The 27,123-nt window shown below is 37.7% G+C and overlaps 2 protein-coding genes across 10 annotated transcripts in view; one reads left to right on the top strand and one right to left on the bottom strand.

The window, feature by feature from the left end:
• Positions 1–27,123, bottom strand: part of si:ch73-389k6.1 — a 778,105-nt gene that overhangs the window by 19,054 nt on the left and 731,928 nt on the right. For 2 of the 9 annotated variants that reach the window (XR_012402504.1, XM_002661895.6), the window contains exons 1-8: positions 11,204–11,259; positions 10,673–10,805; positions 9,439–9,471; positions 7,165–7,197; positions 4,948–4,980; positions 4,702–4,734; positions 3,538–3,570; positions 1,204–1,236 (exon numbers count right to left, since the gene is read on the bottom strand). Coding sequence is in view for 7 of the 9 variants with exons in the window: in XM_002661895.6 (XP_002661941.1) it covers positions 1,204–1,236; positions 3,538–3,570; positions 4,702–4,734; positions 4,948–4,980; positions 7,165–7,197; positions 9,439–9,471; positions 10,673–10,760 (286 nt within the window). In the remaining 2 variants the exon portion in view is untranslated. Of the gene's footprint in view, positions 1–1,203; positions 1,270–3,537; positions 3,571–4,701; positions 4,735–4,947; positions 4,981–7,164; positions 7,198–9,438; positions 9,472–10,672; positions 10,806–11,203; positions 11,260–27,123 lie in introns of those variants that run through there. The other 7 variants (XR_012402505.1, XM_073948330.1, XM_073948333.1 and 4 more) reach the window with 6 other exon arrangements.
• On the top strand, positions 12,910–25,644 carry LOC137491378 (NACHT, LRR and PYD domains-containing protein 3-like). The gene is made up of 10 exons (XM_068220557.2): positions 12,910–12,984; positions 14,415–14,465; positions 15,416–15,520; positions 15,741–17,636; positions 18,849–19,022; positions 19,684–19,857; positions 20,010–20,183; positions 21,960–22,133; positions 23,527–23,573; positions 24,260–25,644. The coding sequence occupies exons 2-10, from the start codon at positions 14,422–14,424 to the stop codon at positions 24,778–24,780; spliced, it is 3,309 nt and encodes a 1,102-aa protein (XP_068076658.2). The 5' UTR covers positions 12,910–12,984; positions 14,415–14,421; the 3' UTR covers positions 24,781–25,644.

Genomic DNA, 27,123 nt, shown 5'->3' with positions numbered 1-27,123 from the left:
TACAAATACTATTGAGAATATTACATATCCTACTCTAAAATATAAAATCACTAACAAAAGATAACACGTATTCTAATATCATATATAAATAATATAAATAAATAATGAGGCGATTTATTAGGAAATTAAATTTATATTTATTCGAAAATTAAAAATAAATATATTTTAATAATAATATTAATGATTATTATTATGATTATTATTAAGTAGGATATTGTTTATTTATTTGTAGTTTTTTTTTTTTTTTTAAGTCTACTTATACAATTTAACACAAGCAAACCACTGCAGAAATGTTCTAACCAGCAGGTCCATGTCATATACAGTACAGATACTTAATAAATAACTCACTATAAATTAAAAGCATTAACGTATGCTGTGTTTTTTGTTTTAATAACATAAATTACGAATTTAAATAATTGGTCACCTATAGCTTTCGCTATGAGGCTGTGTTTAAAATGACATCAATGTTTCCAAAGGGCACTGCGAAGGGAACACAAATGTAAACATGAAGATCGCTAAAACTGAACTGTAAATTCAGCAAATTATACCTAAGAGAGATGAGCTTAATGCTTTTTTATTTTTAATCATTCCAAGTTTAAATGTTAGGATGTTCTAAATAAATAGGGCATAGGGGGGATAAGTGGGAATAGAACACAGCCAGGAACTGTTTCTAACTACAGCTCCAGAGGTGTAGTCGCAAGTGCACAAGTTTGCAACGCAGTTTGCGAATGTTCGTTAGCACGATGGATTTGAGAAATGGCAAATCAATGAACTACGTTTGTAACGACGAAACTTGCGACCCGAGTTGGCTAATGATGGTTTTGGGAAAAGCACCCCTGATTGGTAGGTTCTGATGGAGTCATTAAATATAATCGCTGATCGATCGGAGAATGATTTGAAGACTGAAATCATGTCCATTTAGTAGAGGCGCACATATGTGGTCAATGAAACAGTAAATGAAAAATAGTATTGTCTAGGCCAATATTACTAGGAACTATACTCTCATTCTGGCGTAATAGTCAAGAAACAGCTGCTGTACTAATGCTGCATAAAGCGGACTGTTTACATATTCTGTAAATAACATCGAGACCTACATTCGACAGACACAATCAATAAACTCTTGATGCTTGCTGTCAGCTACATTATTTAAACGCCTGGCCTTAAAGTGACAGTTCACCTAAAACTGAACATTCGTGTACTCACCCATCATCTGCTGCAGAACCGGCTGACCTGAACCTGTTCAACAGAAGAAACAAACTCATCAAGCACCTAAAAGAGAGTAAAATTGAGACATCTTTGAGACGATTAACAAAATAAACCACTTCCAGGCTCAGAGATGTGTGCTGCTGTGTGGGAAACTCAACGCTAGGACACAATCTTTACCACACTGACAATGACAATAAGCACAAATTTGGACAGAAATAATTAGTGGTTCATTCTGCTGTGGTGACTCCAGATAAATAAAAGACTAAGCTGAAATATGAGTAATTCAACTGGAGAGTTGATAAACATCCCGCGAGAATAAGAGAGAGTGATTGGATGCTTTGATTTATCAATAAGAAATAATGTTAGCATAATGCTACGTCCACAGCAGACGCGGAGTGCTCAAGCGTGAGTGATTTACATGCTGAGTCAATGCAAAGTCGTGAATAGACATATCGCGGAGTGAATGATGCGACTCGCGCAAATAAATCGGCACAAGTTAACGTGTAAATCGCTCGAGTTGGAAAATCTGAACTTCACCAGACATTCATTAAATGTTAACCAATCAGGAGCTTGCTCTTGTAGGGGCGTGATTATGATGAAGCGTCTGTTGTTGATGTCCAGGGGAAAATCCTCTGTCGACACTGGACAACAGTTGATTTAACTGGTCTGGGCTAAGTCAGAAGCATCGCTGGAAGCCTCCATCATGCTGGAGCAGTTGATGAACTCAGAGCTGCTGCACCTCTGAAAGGATCTAGTCAACTCAGACACGTCTCCAATAGAATCAACAATGTTTATCAGCCTTCCTAAGGCACATAAGCACAGCTATTCTCTCAATAAAATCCATGTTAGCCATTTAGCAATGAAGCTAGAGTCATCGGGCAGGCAAAAGCCCCGCCCATGATGCAAATCCGTGTCTATTGTGCAGTAAATTTAACATGCAAATGAAGTGGATTTGACGTGCGAATGAAGCGGGTTAACTCAAAATGTTCACGCGTCTATTTACGTGCGAATATCACGATTTATATTGCGTCTGGTGTGAACTCAGCATAATAACACTTATAGCAGTGTTGGGCAAGCTACTTTAAAAATGTAGTGAGCTAAGCTATTAGCTACTCTACTTAAAATGTAGCTTAACTACACTAAAGCTACCCCCTGAGAAATGTAGCAAGCGAAGCTAAAAGCTACTTGGCAAAAGTAGCTTAGCTACATCTAAGCTACTCTTGCAATTTTTATTTTTGAATCGAAGCAACTTAAATCCAAGTCAATCACATCTTAGTGATCAATAAAACTGTCAATGAACGTATGAGGCAGAACAGTTTAGTTCTACATATATATACATATATATATACGTATATATACATATATATATACATATATATATATACATATATATATATATATATATATATACATATATATATATATATATATACATATATATATATATATATATACATATATATATATACATATATATATATATATATATACATATATATATATATATACATATATATATATATATATATACATATATATATATATATATACATATACATATATATATATATACATATACATATATATATATATACATATACATATATATATATATATATATATATATATATATATATATATATATATATATATACATATATACATACATATATATCTTTATTAATAAATTACACTACATAATGCAGTAATTTATAGAAGCACTTACTATAAATTACTAAAGTAATTTTTGAGCACAGCATCAGAAATTAAGTTATTGCATCTTAACATGTACTTCTCGTGGTATGGTCACAAAAATCCTACTTCAGTTCAGAAATAACTCCTCTTCCTCCATAACCTCCTCTTTCCATCAAGCAAGTGTCTCGAATTAGCCTAATTTGGTTGGCGACGTCACCGACCAGAGGTGGCAGTAACGCACCAAAAAGTTTGTTGTCAACCACCGTAAAACAGGAAGAAGAAGAAATCATCATGCTCGCTATCATATGGATTTACTTTCATCAGCCAAACACCGGCCTCACAGCTCTGTGAATGTCGGTGCCGTCGCTTATTGATCCGCGATTGGTAAATGTAGCTTGTGTGGACGCTACTGCGCTACTTGACTAATAAAATAGCTTCGCTACCTAAAAGCTAATTGATTTAGAAAGTAGCGACGCTACAGCCACGCTACTGAGAAATGTAGCTAAGCTAGTAGCGTCACTACTTGTAGCGACGCTACTGCCCAACACTGCCTTATAGAGATCTGAAGAACAACAGAAATGTAAACGTTTTCTCTTAAACCCGTTCACAAAGCTGCGGAGAACATCATGTACTCACCAATCACTGGCTGCAGAACTGGCTGACCTGAACCTGCTCAACAGAAGACAGAAACTCATGAAGGCTTGCATTCTGAATCCATTCACAGATGTATTCATATGCCTGGATGTCCGATAACGTAATGATGACGAAAGAAAACTGTCAAGAAGTGTAGCGGCCGGACAGTCTAACAGATGCATGACGGCGATGTGTGAAATCAGAAAAAATAATAAGGGCCAGGACACCCCAAGCTGACGGTCAACCTGTGGCTTCATTGGTTAGCGTTGGTCCGGCTAGTGTGTTTGGTGTTTTTCAGTTGTTGCCTTTCGTTAACATTGGAGCTCACTGGCTCGATTGAACATGTAGAATCGCCATCGGCTGAAGAGAGCAACGATGTTCAGTAAGGTGTGTAATAGTGAAGTGACGAAGCCAAGTAAACAATTCAAGCCAAGAAGAAACACGATGAGGCTGGCTGTTGTTTTCCTGCATTCAGATTCTGCCCCCTGCTGGTGAGGAAAGACGTCCTCTTATGCAGGCACAGAACGAGGCTCTTGTTTCAGTCAGAGTTCATCTGTTTGGTGTGTTCATGTACAGTTTATTGGTCCAGATGTGAGGACGACAACACAGTTGGAATTCGTGTTTGGTGTCGGCTTGGTGTGTCCCGCTCCTTAGACCTATTCACAAGGTTGCTGAGGGAGTCATTTACTGAGCAATTGAGGGATGTTTTAAGCCAGGCATATACTGTGCAATTTAGTGTCAGATTCTGAGCTGAATTTCAGCTTTGTTGAGTGTTGAGGTGATTAAACTCTACTGATTGGCATTCGGATGGTTGAATGATATATGTGTGAGATACAGGTGTGATTCGGAAATAAAATTCATCTGTTGCGGTTTTAAATTTCTTCCTTTCCACCGAGCTTCACGCTCCTTCCCACTGAGTGGTGTAAATAAACCATATGCTGGTTTACAAACCGCCGTTAAACATAACAGAGGAAGAAGCGAGTGTTACGTGTTGAGTTCACACACACAGTCTGTATAGTGTGAGCTCATTAATCCTGAGCTTTAGCTTTACATCACATGCGATCTTCCCGTACAGTCAGAGCTGGTACCATGCTGAAATTGCACATAGGCCTGACTTTAAAGGGTTAATTCACCCAAAACTGAACATTTAGCTCCTTATTTACTCACCCATGATCTGCTGCAGAACTGGCTGACTTAAACCTGTTCAACAGAAGACAGAAACCCGTAAACCTCCTGAGGGAGAGTCAATCAGAACACCTCTTGAGTGGAAACACTGTGAGGTGAAAAACGTCCTGCTAGTATAAGAGCGAACGTCAGTGTGCTCTGCTTTAGTGTGAACCAGCACAAGACAATGATCACCATATCCATATGAGTTATAGTAATGCATTCAGCTATCATTTACGCATTACTCACCCATCATCTGCTGCAGAACTGGCTGAGCTGAACCTGTTCAACAGAACAAACAAACTCATCAAGCACTCGAGGGAGAGTAAAGTCATCTCTGATCAACACTATACAAACACACTTCCAGGCTCAGAGAAGAGTGCAGGCGTGTGGAAAACCCAACGCTAGAAATAATGTAAATATAACTAAGTAAATGTATCTCGTACTACCCATCTCTGAAAGCAGGGGTGTCACAACTCTGTCCTGGAGGGTCGGTGTCCTGCAAAGTTTGCTTCCAACCCCAATCAGACACACCTGAAGCAGCTAATCAGGCTCTTTTTAGGTATACGAGAAACATGCAGGCAGGTGTGTTGAAGGAGGTTGGAACCAAGTACAAGTCATAAAGCCCGCCTCCTCCGTGTTAATGAAGGAGACTTGAGCCCAAATAAAAAAATTATTACACTTGCAATAAAATGTCCCGAAAGATAGTTCTGGTGGATTAAGGCACTGGTTATTGTGCTGAAATAGGTGCAGATCTTCATTTTTGTAAACAGTTTGTTTTTAGCAGTAATTTAATGCTGGGCGTGTCATCGTGATTGACAGTTGTGATTGACAGTTTCTCAAAGCAGCGCGTCTGAGCTTCGGCAGGAGACTGAAGTGTTATTATTCGATTTCTGTGTTATTTTACCATGACAAAATGAGTTCAGCAGTAAACTACAGTTTCTGACATACATGATCCTGGTGGAACACTGTTTATTCGCTAAGGTCAGGGCTTTTTTCGGGCTTTATTAGTTTGCTGATACACGCCTAACCACCCAGAGAGCAAAATACACTTCCGGCTAGATTCTCGCCTGCCGGAGACTTATCTCTTAGAGCTCAGACTGACTAATGTTACCTCTGCTGGACCTACTCCGGATGCCTGGACTCACTGCCCGATTCCAGCCCGAGTCAATCGAGCCAGATGCGGCGGCCGAGCGAGCCGGCGCTGCCGCATGCGAGCCGGAATCAGTCCGCAACGCCGCGAGTAAGTTATGCGATTGAATATATTGAATATATAAAACCCTCATATTTGTTAACGTTATTACATCCATTTGTGTTGATATGACAGCAAACGCATGCTGAGAAGTTCGGGGGGCGTAGTTGATTTTACATAAAGCGTTTGATTGGAAGCTCGACTCTGCTCATTTTCGCGGCTCCTCCTCTGGCTCCATCAGACAGTCCTTCTGCGCATGTCTGGCTCCAATTTCAGCAGTCTTTTGCGACAGTTTGTGCCCGTCAAGCAGGCGTTTTGCCCTCAAGGCGTTCAATGGGAAAAGGGGCTGTCGCGTCGTCCATATTTTTTACAGTCATTGGTTGGAACTAAACTATGCATGACACCAGCCCTCCAGGACTGAGCTAGACAGAACAACACAAGTTTCATTAGTTAATGCATTTACTAACATGAACAACACATGTACAGCATTTATTAATCATAACTGTCCATGCTTAACATTAGGTAATGCACCATGAGTTAACATGAACTAACAATGAACTACTGTATTTTCATTAACTAACGTTAACTAACATGAACAAATACAGTAGTAAATGTTTTGATCATTGTTTGTTCATCTTAGTAAATGCATTAATTAACATTAACTAATGAACCTTATTGTAAAGTGTGACCGAACAACCTGTGAATGTTTGGCACATAACATGTAGGTAATTTAATGCACTTCTCTGCGATATGGATATTTCATATATCAATAACACTCTAACAGTGACTTTTTATTATATTGAGAATCCTCAAATGTTCTGTGGTTCAGTCAAAATATGAACTCTAGTCAACATTGCAAATCTTGCCATGTGTCTATTACAAAATCACACACAGCGATATCAATGCCCACTTTTTTTTGGTATTTTTGAATTTATTTTTTATATTGTGCAGCCCTCGCCTTTCATATCAAGCCTAAACCCGCAAATAATTCAGCTCGAGCTGAACATTTAACAATGTTGTCTGTGCATAAGGGCAATTGACGAGGTGTTCGGATTTTGGTGTGCACCAAACACAAGAGAAGAAGAAAAAATAATAATATTCACAGTTATCATCATGATGTTATCTGTATCAAACAATTCAGATCTGTATAAGAACAGAAATGACAGAGTTTTCTCTTAAACCTGTTGACAAAGCTGCTGAGACATTTTTACTGAGCAACAGAGAGAAGTCTTAAAGAGACAGTTCACCCCAAAACTGAACATTCATGTACTCACCAATCACTGGCTGCAGAACTGGCTGAGATAAACCTGTTCAACAGAAGGGTCATGACATAATGAAATGTGATGTGTATACGTATACAGTTAAAGTCAGAATTATTAGCCCCCCCAGTTTAGTTATTTATGTTTTTTTCCCCAATTTCAGTTTAACGGAGAGATTTTTTCAACACATTTCAAGACACTTCTATTGTTTCTTAAAGTGATATTTAAAGGCTTAACTAGGTTAATTAGGTTAACTAGGCAGGTTAGAATAATTAGGCAAGTTATTGTATAGCGATGGTTCAGAAAACAGATATAGCTTAAAGCGGCTAAAAATATTGACCTTAAAATGGAACTTAAAATATTAAAAACTGCTTTTATTCAAGCCAAAAAAAAAAAAACAAATCAGACTTTCTCCAGAAGAAAACATATTATCAGATTTACTGTGAACATTTCTTTGCCCTGTTCAACATCATTTAGAAAATAAAAAAAAAATAAAAAAATTCAAAGGAGGGCGAATAATTCTGACTTCAACTGTATGTATATATATATATATATATATATATATATATATATAAGTGTAAAAACCATCTCTGAGAGCCTCAACACTGGGCTAAAGCTTTACAATAGGCTCCCTGACACAAGTTTTTATTGCTGCAGATATTCTTTAGTCAGGAAAGACAAACTCCTTCCACCGCATCTGCATTGTTTAATATGAAATAACATTATATGTTTATATAGAAAGTGCTTGTCCGGTGTGTGATAACCCCTCATACACTGTAAAATGGTATTGTATTATTACATGTTCACGCACCAGAGGGAATTAAACCATTGACAAACTTAAACTTAAACCCAGACACAGGATAAAAATAGGTTCAACTCAATGGATTTGTGTTGGGACTGTAAGTTAACTTATTCGTTTTTAGAAATTTGACTGGATTGAACATTAAACAGTTAGGTTGTCCTCAAAAAACTCAAGAGTTATGTTTTATATGAGCTCATTTTAGACAAGTAGTTTGAACAAACAGCAAACGTCATTTAGCTCAATTAAAGCCACTGGATACATTACAAATAGATAATTTAATGCCCATAATGGAGATAATCAAAAATAAAGAGCTGTGCAGAACACGGAGTGCGGTCTTCACCTTTCAGCAAAAAACATGAGTTAACTTGTATATCCAATATTTCATCACTTCAAATATTACTCAAATCTTGTATTAATAATAATAATAATTTCTTACTTTTATACAGCGCTTTTCTGGACAATCAAATCGATTTACACATTTTTTTTTGGTGGGGGGGTTAATAATTGTATATTGTATAAAAATGTATATATTGCATTAATAATAATCTCAGCAACATCTTTTATTTGCGGGAAAAAATCTTGAAAATAATATCATAATAGTATAACATTTGTCCATAATTAGGGTCAATTGTATATAAATTTTATAATATATTTGATTCAGTTTTTGTTTTATTATTAACGCAAACATTTTTTACTTTTCCTTCTGAAAACAAAAACCTTACTTCATGAAAATATAAATATATAAAATTAATTTCCATTCCTATAATTATGTCTTTAATATTTAGTGTTTGGACGCTTAAAAAAACAAATTAATATTTTTTGAATAAAACGTTTTTTTTCCCCCAAAATTAAAATAATTTGCATTTTAAAAAGGAGAATTTTAATCCACCACCAGTGTGCAGCATTCACCTGGATGACAGGACGACAGCCATATTGCATCAGACCGCACACATTGGTGTAGAGGAGACAGAGTGATGAAAGCAATTATGATAAGGGGATGTTTATGATGGACAGAGGCCAGTGGGCACCTTTGACAAGGATGCCGGGGTTAAAATAAATAAATAAATAAATAAAAGGTATTCAAATCAGTTTGAATGTTCAGGTTGTATTTCATACAAATTATTATTGATCCATGTATCCTACTCCTCTTGCCACTTGTTTAAAACCTAACCCTTGATTAAATGAATTTGGCATATCCGCTCAAAACTTTCAAACCAAAACAAGACAACGAAAAATAAAGAAACTATTTTAAAAGGCTGAACATTCATCTATATCAATGGTCTCAAACTCAATTCCTGGAAGGCCGCAGCTCTGCATAGTTTAGCTTCAACCAGCTCCAGCTCACACCTGCTTAATACTCTCTAGTAATCCTGAACCCCTTGATTAGTTGCATCAGCTGTGTTTGATTAGGGTTGGAGCTAAACTGTGCAGAGCTGCGGCCCTCCAGGAATCCAGTTTGAGACCTATGATCTATATCATCTACTTACCCATCATTGGCTGCAGAACTTGCTGAGTTGAACCTGTTGAACAGAAGACAGAAACTCATGAAGCACTTGAAGGAGAGTAAAGTTAAACAATAAAAGGTCATCATTGGCAATACGTGATACATAAGATATACTATCTAAAACTGTCTTTAAGGTTTTTTTTAATAAAAATGTCTATCATTTCAACCATTTTTGAAGGATTCACATTTAAAAATATTTATATTATTATATAAATCTCTCCAAATAAAAGTCATTGTCTGATAAAAAAAAAGTGCATTGCAAAAGTATAGGTGTATGGATTCTGTTGCAATATTGACACTTTTTTACTAGAATATAAATATATATATATATATATATATATATATATATATATATATATATATATATATATATATATATATATATATATTCTAGTAAACCCTTCCCCTCTGTCTGCTCACAATACTTTCCTGTCTGTAACCTCCACTGTCCTATCAATAAAGGTGAAAAAAAACTAAAAAAATAATTACAGATGAAAGCAGAAGTTGACATCTGCTGTATAAAAAGGCACATAATCATTTAAAAATAGAGTCAGATGTTAATGTGTCTAAACTTTTCCTCTTTTAGGTAAGTTAGGATTATCACATTAGTTTCTGTTTAATAACAGAATAATGGGAGAGATATTGTTTGAGAATTTTTTGTAAATTTTCTTGAAAGGCAAGTTTACACACAATAAGATTATTCAGCACTGTTGAGCTGACTGTGAACAATGTTGTGCTTTAATAGTTGTTGGCTGATAATGTGATTTACTGAGGTAAAGTTGGTCTTATATTCGCACTTTCAGATTTTCTCCTTAATAATATCACTTCAGAAAATCATTCTGTGCTAATTCAAAATTGTTAAATCATATTATCATATAATGACAATCAAAGTACAGATTAACAGTCAATTAAACAGTGCTGATGTTGTGTTAAAGTCAATATTACATGCCTTTTTTCAGAGCCGATATTTACAGTAGCCTGTTATTAGTTGTCACAGTACCAAAAGCGAACAAATGTGCAAATATAAAAACAACTTCACCTCAACATATGATTTCACTATTCAGAATTTACACAGAATCATTTTCTGAAGTGATATTATTAAGAAGAAAGTCTGAATGTGTGAATATAAAACCAACTTTACCTCAGTAAGTCATGAGCTACTTTATGCTGGAGATGTTTAGTGAACACACAGATGAACTGAGCTTTAATAAACCGACCTGGCTGTTCCTCAGACTCCTCTTTTTTCACTGCAAGCGCCTCTTCTTCAATCTTCACATCTTCACTCTCCAGTTTAACAGGGTCCATCTTTCTTTTGTCGATTCAACAGTTGTTTTTTCTGTTAGTATTGTTCTGTTAAATAATATAATATCAGAAAGATTTCAGGTAAATCATCGATCAGAGAAAGAGAAAACAGCCTGATAAAACACAAACAGAACTGAACCACCACTACACATTTACAGATCAACACAGACTACTATCACTTCGTTTTGTGATGTATATCTGCTTTAATCTTCATGTAAACGTTTGCAGGGTTTATAAACAGTTGTCGTGACGCATATTTCTGCTAGTCATGTGGATAAACTCATCATAACAGCAGCACTCGTTACTGTTAAAAGCGTTCAAGCGCACTATATAAAGCCTTATCATGTTTAAATGACACATCTCTCAGCGTCACGTGTAAAGGCATTCAACTTTAATCGAGCACTTTACATGAGTTTATCCTCCTCAAAAGCTTTAAAAACACAAACCTTTCTCCTGTGGAGGCACAGACGCACGAGTGCTAATGAGTGCAGCCCGGGCTAATGACGTCACAGCATTACGCCAAAATAAAAGTCCCGATCAATCGCTAACTCCCCACAGCACACAGAAGACATTTAGGTCAGTCATACATGATGACGTTTAGGGTTTCCCAAATATAGTAAAGAACTTTTTGGAGAAGCATTAGAAGGCACTATTATCATATCACTACTATTATGACTACAATATATATATATCTACACATATCAATGATTCTTGAGATATTGGACAAAACATGTCCAGCTATTGTAAAAAGCTAAAAAAATTAAATATGTTCATTTTAAATACATTATTAATAGAATATTTAGCACAATCATCTCCTCTGATTTAATTTGACTATTTATTCTTTGTGGTTCAGTTCTTCACAAGCATTAAAATGAATAAAAATGTTATTTAAATGATGAAGAATATCTTGATAAGTAAATATCAGTTTACCTCTGCACACTATATATATAAATATATATATTTATATATCTGCACACTATATATATATATTCAATTCAATTCAATTCAGCTTTATTTGTATAGCGCTTTTACAATGTAGATTGTGTCAAAGCAGCTTCACATAAATGGTCATAGTAACTGGAACAGTGTGGTTCAGGTTTTAGTGTTTAAGTTCAGTTCAGTTCAGTTTAGCTCAGCTCAGTGTGATTTAATCATTACTGAGAGTAAAAAAATAAATAAAAAGAACAAATAAATGAATAAAAGCCGCTAAGTAAGATTTTTTACTGATAATAATAAATCATTTGTCACAACCAAAACACGTCAACCCCGTCTTCCAGTTTCTGAGGAAAATTATTCATATTTTATTTCAATATTTTTATTGACTTTTTATCCTGAATTTTGAGAAATGATGACAAAAAAAATAGTATTAAACATCTGTAATGTAAATGAGTGATCATTATATAATCAAAACCTTTCATTAAAGCTGTCCTGTTCTTGTCTTAGGAGAATTTAGAAAAGCTTTTATATATATATATATATATATATATATATATATATATATATATATATATATATATATATATATATATATATATATATATATATATATATATAATGGATTTCTAATAGCGAGTATCGATAAACAGATATATTGATTAAAATAAGAGTCTAAAAACACCTTCAGAAATAGAGATATAACACATGTACATTCACATTATGTGCTGCAAACAATAAATAAAAGACAAACTACAACATTTGAACTGAATGTAATGCTGTTTAATGGTTTTCTTGATTTGTCCTCTGGTTAAACATTATTCATTTGTGTGTGCTGTTTCTCTTCACTGTGATCTTCAGTTAGTTTGTTCAGTTAGTTCAGTTTTGCCTTTAGTACTGACTAATATAATGTATAAACACACTTATTAAATATTATTAAACAGTATCTTACAGAAAATAATAATAATACAGCAGAGAGATCTGTATGAGGTGTACTCATTTATATATAAATCTCTGATCTTATTTTATTGGTTCAACATTGCTGTAAATATTCATCAGAGACCTCTCAGATTTCATCTTAAACACCTTCTCTAAATCTTCCTTCAACACACTCGTCTTCAGGACACGCCCACAGTCAGGAGAGTCTCATGAATATTCATGTCAGTGTCCCTCAGTGGAGCCAGTAATATTGCAGGATATACCTGTAGATCACACAGGAGTGTTTTAGTGAAGTGAAAGAGTGAAAGAGCTCAGATTGTGTTCCTGCTGCACAAGAGCGTCTGTACTTCTGCATGTGAGTTTAACACTTCTACATTACGCTGATTTGTGGAGATGATGAAGGGTTTATATGTGTGAGTGTGATTTAAATGTCTGATCCTGAAGATCAAATCCTCAAACACAGATTAAACACTGAGTCAAACACGCTCATTTAAACACTGTGTCTAAAAGCTTTATTTTTAATCCCTTTACAGTGTTTGTGCTCTTCTATATCAGACTGACTCAATAGTGTCCAATAATTCAGCATTAAATATAACTCTAAACATTCAGAGTCACCAAATCAAAAGTAAAGTTAAAGCAGACCTTCAGTTGAACAGGAAGAAAAGCTGAAAAACAACAAGCTGACGATCCTTAAACAACACTGCATTTAACCTTTGACCGTCAGAGTAACTCATTAACCAAAGAGCCTCTTTAGTAGAGAGACATTTTAATACTCACTAAATCAACAATTGGCTGAACCTGAACTTCTCTTGATAAACTCTATATAACATGCATTTACCTTAAATCAAATGTGAAACAGCTGAGATGTCAGATCAGGGTTAAACTAATGCCGAGTTCAGACTGCATGATTTTCAAAGTCATCGTGTCACAGATGTTTTCACACTGCATGACTATCTGGGCCAGCGTTTCGTCGCTGCTTTGTTTACACTGCAAGATGGATCGGCGACAGGGACTTTCACATTGCATGACTTTACTATAGGGAGAATCGCCGACAACTTCGTCCAAACTACGTCTCACAGCCAAAAACACGTCGTATATCTTTTGTTATTAACTACATAATGAGAAAGAAGCCTTTAATGGGGTAGAACATGTACATGTTTGCTCACCTGGGTTTAAAGGGAATTAGCCATTTCTCCTCAACTTAAGTTGATAATAAACTAATTTCTTTCTGTATGAAACGTCAAACAGACACGGGTGCTCCTGAGTCCTGTCAAACCTCCACTAGTTTTTCCTCCATTTCGTGGGTCCAAATAAACCGAAAAAGAGCGCTTTTACCTTCTCCCCCAGCCTCCCGCTGGCCTGCAGCAGGTACACACACACACGCACACACAAGTGAAAGCTGCTCTCTCATTGGCTGTAGGCGATCGCTGATGTTAATTTCAGTCAAAACTCAATTCACACGGCGTGATTTGAATCGCCGACAGCTCCAGATATTCAGCACGCCAAATATCTCACATGCATCGGCGACTCATCGGCGAATCTCTCAGATCGCGTCTTTGAAAGTTCATACTGTGTGATTGTCACTCACGTGCACGAGCAGCGATTTGCCTGTGATTTCAGGCATTTGTCGGCGATTACTCAAAACCTGTCGGCGAGCCAAAATCGGGGCTAAAATCACGCAGTCTGAACTAGGCATTACTGCATTCATGTTAAGGACTATATATATATGTGTGTGTGTATGATTGTTTCCTGAAAGCTCTGCTAATGTCTGCATTGGTGTTTTAGCTGCAGTATGGCAGAGGAGCGAGTAAAGGACTCTCTCTCAGAGAAACACAGGTATTGACTCTGTTTTTACACCATTATTTCAACACTTTCTCTGAAGAACAAAGACCAACAACTTAACACACCTCCTTTATAGACTGTAACACCCTTGAGTCCACAAAGTGGTGCAAACAGATGTGCTATTTTAACAACATGACACAAAACATGAAAATTACAGTTGTGCTGATCTGAAAAAAGCAACAAATCACACTGTTCACCTCTTGCACCTTGTGATTTATATATATATATAAAACTTGGTATAATAAACTTATATGTTTCTGTTATTAGTAATAGTTTGACCCACACACAATCTCTGTGTGCAGAAACACGCTGGTTTTTAACCCACCACTGAGTCTATTTATTTACTAGCGTAAATGTGAGCACATTTATATTATTCAGTTTATAAATTAATTTCATTAATATTATTGACTAATATAACAAATATTCATGCGATTTATTTACAGTACAGTTTGTACAGTAATATTTTCTGTCTTTTAGTCAATATTACACGAGACTCGCTGTGTTTAACAAATATGTGGATCTAAATGGATTTGCATTGTAAACAATAAATAAAACTTTAAAACTTTTTATTTTTATTTCATATCTTAAGTTTTTAGTTATGATACGATTATGATTTAGTTTTAATTTTACGACACTTATAAAAATCATCCTGCATAAATTCTGCTGTAGAATTAGCAAAAGATGTAGAAAAAAGAAAGAAATTGTGATGGGAGAATGCACAGAGCTGTGAGTAAACTGCACATCAATATATTTAATATGACTATTGACTTCAATCAAACACTTTAAATGCAGGAGACACACAAATGACACAGGTCACATGTTCAAAAGAGTATAATAATGATCTGATGGCTATATTGATCTGAAATTTTACTCATGAAACATTTATCTTACACCTTGAACAAAACCTTGAGGTTGTGATGCTCCTTTTCCTCTGGTGTGTTCAGTGTGAGATCAGGATCATGTGTGTCCAGCGCTGTGTCTCTGAAGAGTGACTGGTCAATGGGTAATCCACCAGTATTCAGTGAGAAAACACCATCATCTACTCAAAGGTATTTAGTGCTGTACATTATTGCCCACACATGAACTGTATTTCAGTATTCATCAGGACATTTTTATTAAACTTTATATGTTATAAAGAGTCTCTTTAATAAATTGTGTTCTATAATGTTGGCTGTCTTGGATGTCTCTCTTTTTTACATAATTTCCGAGCCATAAGGTATAAACATGGGGTTTACTCATTGACTCTTTGTGTTGTTGTTGTTCCTGCAGTGTGGATGGAGATGATCAGACTGGAGACCTGCAGCAGGATTCACTCCAACCAGAACATGATGAACTCCAGAGAGTCAAAGAGCAGCACAAAACCAGCATGAAGAACAAGTATGAGAGATTATTTGAGGGAATCAACCATGGAGAGACTCAAACCCTCCTGAACAGCATCTACACACAGCTCTACATCATAGAAGGAGAGAGTGAAGGAGTGAATGAAGAACATGAGGTTTTACAGATGGAGAAAAGAGGCAGAACAAAACCCTCACAACACACTCCAGTCTACTGCAATGACATCTTTAAAGCCTCAGCTGGAGCAGGACATGAGGAGAAGATCAAGAAGGAGAAAGCCCAGATCAAGACTGTTCTCACTAAAGGCATCGCTGGAATCGGGAAAACCGTCTCTGTGCAGAAGTTCATTCTGGACTGGGCCGAGGGAAAAGACCATCAGGATGTAGATTTCATGTTTGTGCTTCCATTTCGAGAGCTGAACTTGATCAGAGATCATCAGTACAGTCTTCACAGACTTCTGCTGGACTTTCATCCTGAACTTGAAGATCTGGAGCCCAAGATTTATGAGCAGTGTAGAGTTGTGTTCATCTTTGATGGTCTGGATGAAAGCAGAATCACACTCAACTTTTCAGATGAGGAGAAAGTTTGTGCTGTGACTGAATCTTCATCAGTGGCTGTGTTGATGCGGAGCCTCCTGAAAGGAGATCTGCTTCCCTCTGCTCTCATCTGGATCACCTCCAGACCAGCAGCAGCCCATCAGATCCCCTCCAGATACATCAAGCGTCTGACAGAGATTCAGGGATTCACTGAGCCTCAGAAGGAGGAATATTTCAGGAAGAGAATCAGCGACGAGCATCAAGCCGGCAGAATCATCTCCCACATCAGAAGAGCAAGAAGCCTCCAGATCATGTGCCACATACCCGTCTTCTGCTGGATCTCCTCCACTGTGCTTCAGATGCTCCTGGAAGAAGATGTGAGTGCAGAAATCCCTCAAACTCTGACTGAGATGTACATCCACTTCCTGCTGATTCAGATCAACATGAGGAAGCAGAAGTATGAAGAGAGAGATCCAGAGAAACTCCTGCAGGCCAACAGAGGAGTGATCCTCAAACTTGCTGAAGTGGCTTTCAGACAGCTGATGAAGGGCAATGTGATGTTCTATGAGGAGGACCTGATTGAGAGCGGCATAGACGTCACTGACGCCTCTGTGTATTCTGGGATCTGCACTGAGATCTTCAAGGAGGAATCTGTGATTCATCAGAGGAAAGTCTACAGCTTCATCCATCTCAGCTTTCAGGAGTTTCTGGCTGCTTTCTTTGTGTTTTACTGCCATTTAACAGAGAACAGAGAACCGCTGAGGGGGATTTATGATGAAGAATATTCATATAATGGATATATCCAGTCCAGCTCTGAGAAGTCTCTGTATGATCTGCTCAGTTCAGCAGTAGATAAAGCTGTCAGGAGTAGTAATGGTCATCTGGATCTGTTCCTGCGGTTCCTGCTGGGCGTCTCACTGGAGTCCAATCAGAGACTCTTCCAGGATCTGCTGACACACACAGAGGAGAGCTCAGAGAACATCAGGAGAATCACACAGTACATTAAAGACAAGATCAAGGAAGATGAACATCTCTCAGCTGAAAGATCCATCAATCTGTTCCTCTGTCTGCTGGAGGTGAAAGATCAGACTCTGGCCAGAGAGATTCAGGAGTTTGTGAAATCAGACAAACACTCAGAGGAGGAACTCTCTCCTGCTCACTGCTCAACAATCTCCTACATGATTGAGATGTCAGAGGAGCCGCTGGATGAGTTAGACTCTAATAAATTCAACACATCAGCTGAGGGAAGACGGAGACTGACAGCAGCTGTGAGAAACTGCGGAAGAGCTCTGTGAGTATTCATTGATTGATCACAGAAGACACACATCAGTCTGCACTGAAGACTCAGATCAGTTTAGTGAATCACTGCCCTGCTTTAACAGAAAATCTTTAGCTGGCCATATCGTCCCCCTGTGAGATCGCTGATACACCATATTACTGCATGGGGACGCGGCGGCAGTGTTCTGTTTCCTTATTTGCTCATTTATTTCAGCATTTCTAAACGTATTGAACAAACTTTTCTTGACTTTTTACTCACACAAACAACATTTGTACTTATTTAATAATCTACTTCATTTGCTTTACAGTTTATCCTGGAAAATAACTCAAATCCCTGTAAATCCCTGTGCTCCTGCAGCTGAATAGGACATTTGTTGATGTGTATTTGCTCAAATCTAACACAGTGTTGCTCTTGGATAATTGTGTTTGTTTTCTGATCAGAGAAATAGTGTAATTTTAGACACAGTATTGCCGTCTCGCCGCAGACATGCCTCTAATATTACATTTACTGTAGGCCTAAACACTAAACTTTACACTGAGCTCAGTAAAATGCTCTCTGATTAGTTATTAATAATCTGTTCAATAATTCAGTACAGTCATATGAATGGGGAAATACAGCTTTAGTTTAGTTTAATGTAGATTCAATCAATAAAAAAATAAAAAGATATTTCTAAATGAATTAAACAGGCTTGTTCTGAGGCATGAGGGTGGTATGAGGGCCCGATGTCCACAAGTGGGGGTTGCAGCCCAACACCATGGTACAACACCATGAGGTAGCCTGACTGCCATTAGGTACCGAGATGAGATCCTCAGACCCTTGTGAGACCATGTACTGGTCTGGTTGACCCTGGATTCCTCCTAATGCAAGACAATGCTGGACCTCATGTGTCTGGAGTGTGTCAGCAATTCCTGCAGTTCACTACAGCTTTGAGTGTGACTCCTAATCCAGTCCTCCATGGGTTAATACATTTGATTTCCAGTGATCATGTCTGTGTGATTTTGTTGTCAGCACATTCAACTGTGTAAAGAACAAAGTATTTAATAAGAATATTTCAGTCATTCAGATCTAGGATGTGTTATTTCAGTGTTCCCTTTATTGTTTGAGCAGTATATATATATATAGTTTATTTCCAGTGTTGCTTTTATCACTGTAGACTGAACTCATGAACACTCAACACTGCTCATTTCTCACTGCTGATTGTGTTGCTGTTTGTCCTCTACACAGACTGCAGTGGTGTAATCTCACTGTTCAGTGCTGTGAGAGTTTGTCTTCAGCTCTACAATCCTCAAACTGTGTGCTGAGAGAGCTGGACCTGAGTATCAATGACCTGCAGGATTCAGGAGTGAAGAAGATCTCTGATGGACTGAAGAGTCAACACTGTAAACTGGACACACTGAGGTAAATGATTCTCCACTCAACAACATTAAAAGTGTTTTGATTGAGATGGAAATGTCCAGATATATTTAAGAGCATTAGTGGAGAAACTGCAAAATGCTGCTTCTCAAATGAAAGTTGCTCTTTTTCTTAATCAGTTCAGGAAATCAGTGTATTTAATGATTATTTTATTTAATTACCTCTAAATCTTTATTTATATTTAATATTTTTAATGATCATATTTATAGTTTATCTTTAAATTGGTTTATTGGAAATATTTATTTAGGAATTTGTCAGATGTTTTGGTCATTCTGACAAAAAAAAATAAATAAAATAAACAAGAGAAGCAATGTGGATGAGGTCTGAGGAGGTTTCTGGACCCGGCAGCAGGGTTGACAGGCTCTGGTCATTTGCATTTTGCAGGTTCATAAATATATAAACTCTCGTGGTCCTCTTATCTAAACTATCTTATCTAAATCTAAATTTTGCATTTTTTTACATTGAACATGTTCAAGAATATATTAAATTACATTTAATATTCAGTTTTATTAAATAACAATAGTCAATAATTCTAACTGACACAAATTCAATAGTTTTGTCATATTATTAACCTCATAGTTTGTTTTTACATCAGATGAATGACTGAAATCACACTGTTAATGTAATCTGTGTTCTTCTTTCTCAGATTGGTCATGTGTAATCTCACTGTTCAGTGCTGTGAGAGTTTGTCTTCAGCTCTACAATCCTCAAACTGTGTGCTGAGAGAGCTGGACCTGAGTAACAATGACCTGCAGGATTCAGGAGTGAAGCTTCTCTCTGATGGACTGAAGAGTCAACACTGTAAACTGGACACACTGAGGTCTGAGTTTAAACACCTGATTGATTGATTGATTGATTGATTGATTGATTGATCGATTGATCGATTGATCGATCGATTTATTTATTTTTTGTTTTGTTACATCAGATCACATTAACAGTGTGTTTTTAGTAATGTGTGTTCTTCTTTCTCAGGTTGGTCATGTGTAATCTCACTATTCAGCGCTGTGAGAGTTTGTCTTCAGCTCTACAATCCTCAAACTGTGTGCTGAGAGAGCTGGACCTGAGTAACAATGACCTGCAGGATTCAGGAGTGAAGCTTCTCTCTGATGGACTGAAGAGTCAACACTGTAAACTGGACACACTGAGGTAAATGATTCTCCACTCTACAATAACTACAGTCAGACAGTTTCATATTAGAGCTCTTCATGCTTGAACATGTTAACCCTGGGTGATACTAAACCCCAGATAACAGGAATTCTGGTTTATCAGTGATTGTGTTTCACACTGCTCATACTATACCTGTAGTTAACCCTCAGGGGTCTGAGGTGATTTTGGGACCCCTGAGATGTTTTGACATGCCCTGACATCTGTGCTTATTTCAGCTGCTTATTACACAGAACTAGCCAACATGTGTTTCATTTGTGTTCAGCATAAACTGAGCTACAATAATATGTGGGAAATATTGATGTTCATGCTTGTGTTTTTTAGAAAACAAATATTATGTGTGGTTACTAGGTTTTAGCGGAAAAAGCTCACTGAATGTGTCTGAACGAGACTTTAGAGTAAGCAGTCTTGTAGACTAGAATATTTACTGCACAATCATGTGAAATTATTCTGTTCTCTCATTCAGAGAAAACATTACAATGATCTACATTTTGTTAAGTGTGTTTTGGGTGATCTCAGCTGTATGTGTGAGTGACAATGCTCATGAATAATTCACACCTGAGAGACAACAGACACTCCCCCACTCACCCATCAAGGGCAGTGTACAGCAATGTCCATCTGCAGAAGCTAGCCCAAACTCAATGCTTGTTGTGTTACTGCTGTGTGACCATGTAAACACTCTGGGTGAACAATATACAGTGCTCAGCATATATAAGTACAGCCCTCACTAATCTCTCTTTTACATTCATAGTTTAATAGGAAGCTCTACAGTATTATATTTGTGCATATACAATAGATTAGCCAAATCTGGAGCTCATCTAACAAAATAACTCATGATAACAGTCCAAAAACTAGTGCACTTAAATCTATGTGTTATAGAAAAATATTAAATACAAAATTAAAAAAAGAGGAAAAATCAAGAGAAGCAAAACAATGAATTTTTTTTTTCTTAATATTTAGCCTCACTTTAATTGTATTATCTTTATCTTTATTATCTATTATCTGAATATGTTTTGTGACTAAAATATGATGTTCATAAATAAATCAGTTTAATAAATGTGTTCTGTTTAAATGCAGCAGAATACACTGCCTATATTGACTGAGAAATGGAGGAAAGTCTTGGTTTTCAGAATGGGCTGTCCTCCATTATGCTGAGCGCTGTATGTGACTTATACAGCCGCACATATAATATATATTTGAAATGGTGTAAAACGTGTTCGCCAAACTCTCTTGTGCATTAATCCAGCATTTAATAATCATTTCTGAATGAGTCTGAGACACTGAAGTAGAGGAATGACAAACGCTTTAAACACAAGAATAAATCAGATTTAAACATGAAAAACAATTACTGTAAATCTAAATCATATTTGAAGAGCTTTAATATAGATTTCACTAATAGTTGCAGTCTCAGTTCACTGTTGGAAAACTTTACCAGCTTGTGTCTGTCTGTGGGTGTCGACATTCAACATCACTTTCTGTGTGAACAGCCCTTAAATATTACCAGATGTGGAGCCCAAATGTGCTGGGGTAATATTTTGTTTATATTGATATAAACTTCTACAGATGATGTCGAGTCCTTGTTGAGTGTGTGAGTGTGTGTGTGCTGATGCGAGGGCTGGATCAATAAGGAGAGCTGATCAGGATGTGTGTGTTCATCACTGCTGTTGACATGAGCAGAAACAGCAGTCCGCATCTTCACAACACAAAGAGATGTGTGATTGTCCAACTGTGTGATGTGGACTATTGCTGTGTTTGTAGATTGTCTGGCTGTATGGTGACAGAGGAAGGCTGTGGTTTTCTGTCTTCAGCTCTGACTTCAAACCCCTCACACCTGAGAGAGCTGGATCTGAGCTACAATCATCCAGGAGATTCAGGAGTCAAGCTGCTCTCTGAACAACTGGAGGATCCAAACTACACACTGGACAAACTCAAGTATGTGGAGCAGCACTGGCTTTTTTATTGTGAATACAGATACTTTGATACTTCACTGCTCTTCTAGTGTCCAGATATGAATCAAAGCTGTTAAATATGTCAGTGCACTGGGGCAGTTCTCACATTAAGCGTGATATTATATCTCATATTAACACTGTACAGTTTCAGCATTGTAGTTGAGCAGTGAAACTTGTTCTCTACATTTCTGCTGAAGAACTGTACAGTATCAGCTCAGAGATGTGTGTGTACTGTTCTCCAAATACGTCCTGTGTATACTTTAACAGCAAGTTAAACTCTCCCTCATGAACTTCACAGACACAGAATGTCCTTTATCACACTTTAATAAGGGCGGAGTAAAACTATAAACAGGAAGAAAATAAACAATATCAATTTACATTCACAATGTGGACATAACAAAGATGTTTCTGGCAAATATCTCACATATCTTGTAATCTGGCTCTTTTCTGCTTCTAAACTAACATGAACACAAAATATCAGGCAATAAAAGTGATCAGCAGACAGTGATGCTGGTTCTGATATAGTCCAGTGACAATCACATGTTGAACAAACTCAAATAAAGCAAATGACAAAAAACTCCTAAACTAATCCTTTATAACTGAAGTATTATGAACAATAAACAGAACACAAACCCACCAAGCTTCCAAAGGGCGAGGAGGACTGCAGATTGGTCTGGATTCACTGCTCTCCAACTTAGCAATGTTTGGAGATGATGAAGAGGCATTTGACAGAAGATGAAGATCTCCATCATATTTCAAGTCATTTAACACTGAATTCTGCTTTATTATTGTGCTGCGCTTTTGTCAATTGATCATTGAATGAATCCTTCAGTCTTTATATCTGTCTGTTTCTGTGTTTCCATTCTGTTTTCTGTTTCCACATCTGATCTAAAAGCTCTGTGTGTCATTCAGAAGCTGATTTGACAGCTCCACACACACTCATGTTGTTTTACTGCAGTTATTAATGCACTGAGATCAGCCAATCACAATCCAGCATTCAGCACACACTCCACATGTCTTATTGTGTGTGTGTGTGTGTGTGTGTGTGCGTGTGTGTGTGTGTGTGTGTGTGTGTGTGTGTGTGTGTGTGTGTGTGCGCGCGTGTGTGTGTGAGCATGCGTGTGTGTGTGACTGAGGGAGTGTGTGTATGTGTGCGTGCATGCGGGCGTGTATGTTGTGTGTGTGTGTGTGTGTGTGTGTGTGTGTGTGTGAGATAGAGAGAGAGGGGGAGTGTGTGTGTGTGTGTGTCCATGTGTTCACTGCTGTGTGTGTGTGTGTGTGTGTGTGTGTGTGTGTGTGTGTGTGTGTGTGTGTGTGTGTGTGTTATTATCTGATGTTTGTGTACTGACTGAATGTGAATCTGTGTGTGTTTACAGTCTGGATCATGGAGGAGAGACGAGGATTACAGCAGGACCACGCAAATGTAGGACTACACACACACACACACACACACACACACACACACACACACACACACAGTCTCTCAAACACACACACGCATGCACACACTCACACAATCAGACACACACTCACACACACACACACACACACGCTCCCTTCTGTCTCTCTCTCACACGCACACGCTCACACACAATCAGACATATACACTCACTCTCACACACCTGCTCACGCGCACACACACACACACACACACACCCTCTCTCACACACAGACACACACACTCACTCTCACACACACACACACACACACACACACACTTCCTCTCTCTCTCACGCTCACACACACACACTCACACACTCCCCCCCTCTCTCTCACACACACACACACACACACACACACAGCAGTGAACACATGGACACACACACACACTCCCCCTCTCTCTCTATCTCACACACACACACACACACACACAACATACACGCCCGCATGCACGCACACATACACACACTCCCTCAGTCACACACACACGCATGCACACACACACACACAAACACACACACACACACAAACAAATGCGCACACACACTCTCTCTCACACACACACACATACTCTCTCTCTCGCTCTCTCACACACACTCATGCACACACACACGCACACACACACACACACACAGCTGTGGTTGTAAATGTGTGTGTTCTTGTGTTCAGATGTCTGTTTCCTCACTCTGGATCTAAACACAGCACACACTCGATTCATTCTGTCTGAGGAGAACAGAGAGGTGAAGAGTGTGAGAGAGAATCAGCCGTATCCTGATCATCCACACAGATTTGATTGTCGTCAGGTGTTGTGCAGAGAGAGTGTGTGTGGACGCTGTTACTGGGAGATTGACTGCAGTGGAGATGATGGTGTGTGTATATCAGTGTCATATAAGAGCATCAGGAGGAAGGGAGGAGGTGAGTGTGCGTTTGGAGGTAATGCTCAGTCCTGGAGTTTGCTCTGTGATTCCTCCAGTTTCTCATTCTGGCACAATCACACACACACTGATCTCCCAGTGAAGGCGCTCAGCAGGAGAATAGGAGTGTTTGTGGATCACAGTGCAGGAACTCTGATCTTCTACAACATCTATAGAGACACAATGAGCCTCATCCACTCAGTCCAGACCACATTCACTGAGCCGCTCTGTGCTGGGTTTACTGTTTATCGTGGATCATCAGTGAAACTGAGCTGAAGACTGACGAGAGATTTACCCAGAATCCTCTGCAGGAGCAGTCAGCAGCAGTGTGTGTGTGTGTGTGTGTGTGTGTGTGAGAGAGAGAGAGAGAGTGTGTGCGTGCGTGCGTGCGTGCGTGTGTGTGAGTGTGTGTGTGTGTAAGTGTGTGTGTGTGTGTGTGTGAGAGAGAGTGTGTGCGTGCGTGTGTGTGTGTGTGTGTGTGGTGTGTGTGAGTGTGTGTCTGAGTGTGTTGTGCTTGTGTGTGTGTGTGTGAGTGTGTGTGTGTGCGTCTGCGTGTGTGTGGTGTGTGTGAGTGAGTGTGTGTGTGTGTGTGCGTGTGTGTGTGCGTGCATGCGTGTGTGTGTTCGTGTGTGTGTGTGCGTGTGTGTGTGTGGTGAGTGTGTGTGCGTGCGTGCGTGCGTGTGTGCATGTGTATGTGTTCACTGTTATGTGTGAGCGTGATTCTTGTCTACAGATTGATCTTCTTCATTGTTTCTCTGTTGTTTGAGCACAAATAATAAAAGTCAATGTCAAATCCACTGCTGATATTAGAATGTGATGATGAACATGGAAATGTCTGAATCCTGTCTGAATCTCTGTCAAATCTTGAATCAACTGTAGAGAAATCCAGCAGCTCAATGAATAAAGGAGAAATGAAGTGTGACGTTTGTTTCTGCTCTTCTGATCTTCTTCTTCTTCATGATTTGACTTGAACTGAACAATAAAAACACATTTATTCCAGTATTTATTGATCTGTTCATGTTAGTTGATGACAGTAAAGTTGTTCTCTGTTAGTTCTTGTTGACTCTCAGTGCATTAACTGATGTTCACCAGCACAACTGTGCATTAATAATGCTTAATAAAGCGAATAAATCAAGCTCAGTAATGTCTGTGTCCAGTAATAAGCCTGTAACTCTTGACTAGATGAGGAGTTTTCAGTGTTGGATTGACTAAAGTAGGAAAACACACAGTTTAGCTGAAGCTTTCCTGCTGCGCTCAGAGAAATAAAGACTTCTGCTCCATCAAGACCAACACAGAGACACTGAGGAGGAGCTTCTGAACACAGACCAGACGCTCTCTCAATCACAACACACACACATTCAGCACGTCTGTGGACACATCTGCACATTCAGCCACAGTTACACACACACACACACACACACACACACACACACACACACATTCAGCAAGTCTGTGGACACATCTGCACATTCAGCCACAGTCACACACACACACACACACACACATTCAGCAAGTCTGTGGACACATCTGCACATTCAGCCACAGTCACACACACACACACACACACACACACACACACACACACATTCAGCATGTCTGTGGACACATCTGCACATTCAGCCACAGTTACACATATACACACACACACACACACACACATCTCTGTGTGTATGCTAGTTCAGGTCAGTTATGGTGTCACTGTACATGGAGTCAGTCTACAGCTAAAGTTCTCTACAGTTGTATAGCCGCGGGGTTTAATGTGTTGATTTTATTCTCTACAGATATATCTCCTATGACTAAAGTTTGTCTATATTTTATTTCTTATTTCATTCAGTCATTTATTTCTCATCTATAATCTTGTTGTCTTTAAGGTCATATATATATATGTCACTGACTCTTGAGATATCGGACAAAACATGTCCAGCAATTGTAAAAAGCTAAAAAATGAAAATATGTTCATTTTAAAAACATTATTAATAGAATATTTAGCACAATCATCTCCTCTGATTTAGTTTGACTATTTATTATTTGTGGCTCAGTTCTTCAAAAGCATTAAAATGAATAAAAATGTTATTTAACTGATGAAGAATATCTTGATAAGTAAATATCAGTTTACCTCTGCACACTACATCAGTGTCTTCATGAATATATGACACTTATTCATTGTGTTTTGTCAAAATATATATACATACTCTTAATAAAGTAAATAAAGCCATTTAAAATGTTATATATAGATATTACCCATGTAATAATGTATTTTTATCAATGTTTTATTTTTGTAAAATACATCAGAAACTATTATTAAATCACTGTTTCAGTTGTTATTAAACTAAACTATTCTGGTTCCCTGTTATCTCATGTCAACTAATTAAAATACTCTCGTTTATGGATCGTGAACTTTCATTATTACACTATTTGGAAAACACCACAATCACTAAACACCCAAAAGTTTTTATCGTTCCTTGATTTCAATAAAGAGCTATTGTAAAGCTCAATTAAGATAATGAAGTTATCTGTATTTAATTTAAAAACTCAATTTCAAACGTATAATTAAAAGAATAATTAAATGAATAAAAACAGTGAAGTTAGATATTTTTACTGATATTAATAAATCATTTG

The sequence above is a fragment of the Danio rerio genome, chromosome 4, assembly GCF_049306965.1.
Source record: "Danio rerio strain Tuebingen ecotype United States chromosome 4, GRCz12tu, whole genome shotgun sequence".
NCBI classification, from domain to species: Eukaryota; Metazoa; Chordata; class Actinopteri; order Cypriniformes; family Danionidae; genus Danio; species Danio rerio.
The sequence above is the reverse complement of the archived record's forward strand: the minus strand, read 5'-3'. Positions and strand labels throughout refer to the sequence as shown.

Excerpts from the sequence above, each read along its gene's own strand:
- LOC137491378 (XM_068220557.2), top strand. The coding sequence starts at position 14,422 with ATGGCAGAGGAGCGAGTAAAGGACTCTCTCTCAGAGAAACACAG. Across the intron at positions 17,637-18,848 it reads AGAAACTGCGGAAGAGCTCT|ACTGCAGTGGTGTAATCTCA; the intron begins GTGAGTATTCAT and ends TCCTCTACACAG. Across the intron at positions 23,574-24,259 it reads TACAGCAGGACCACGCAAAT|ATGTCTGTTTCCTCACTCTG; the intron begins GTAGGACTACAC and ends TCTTGTGTTCAG.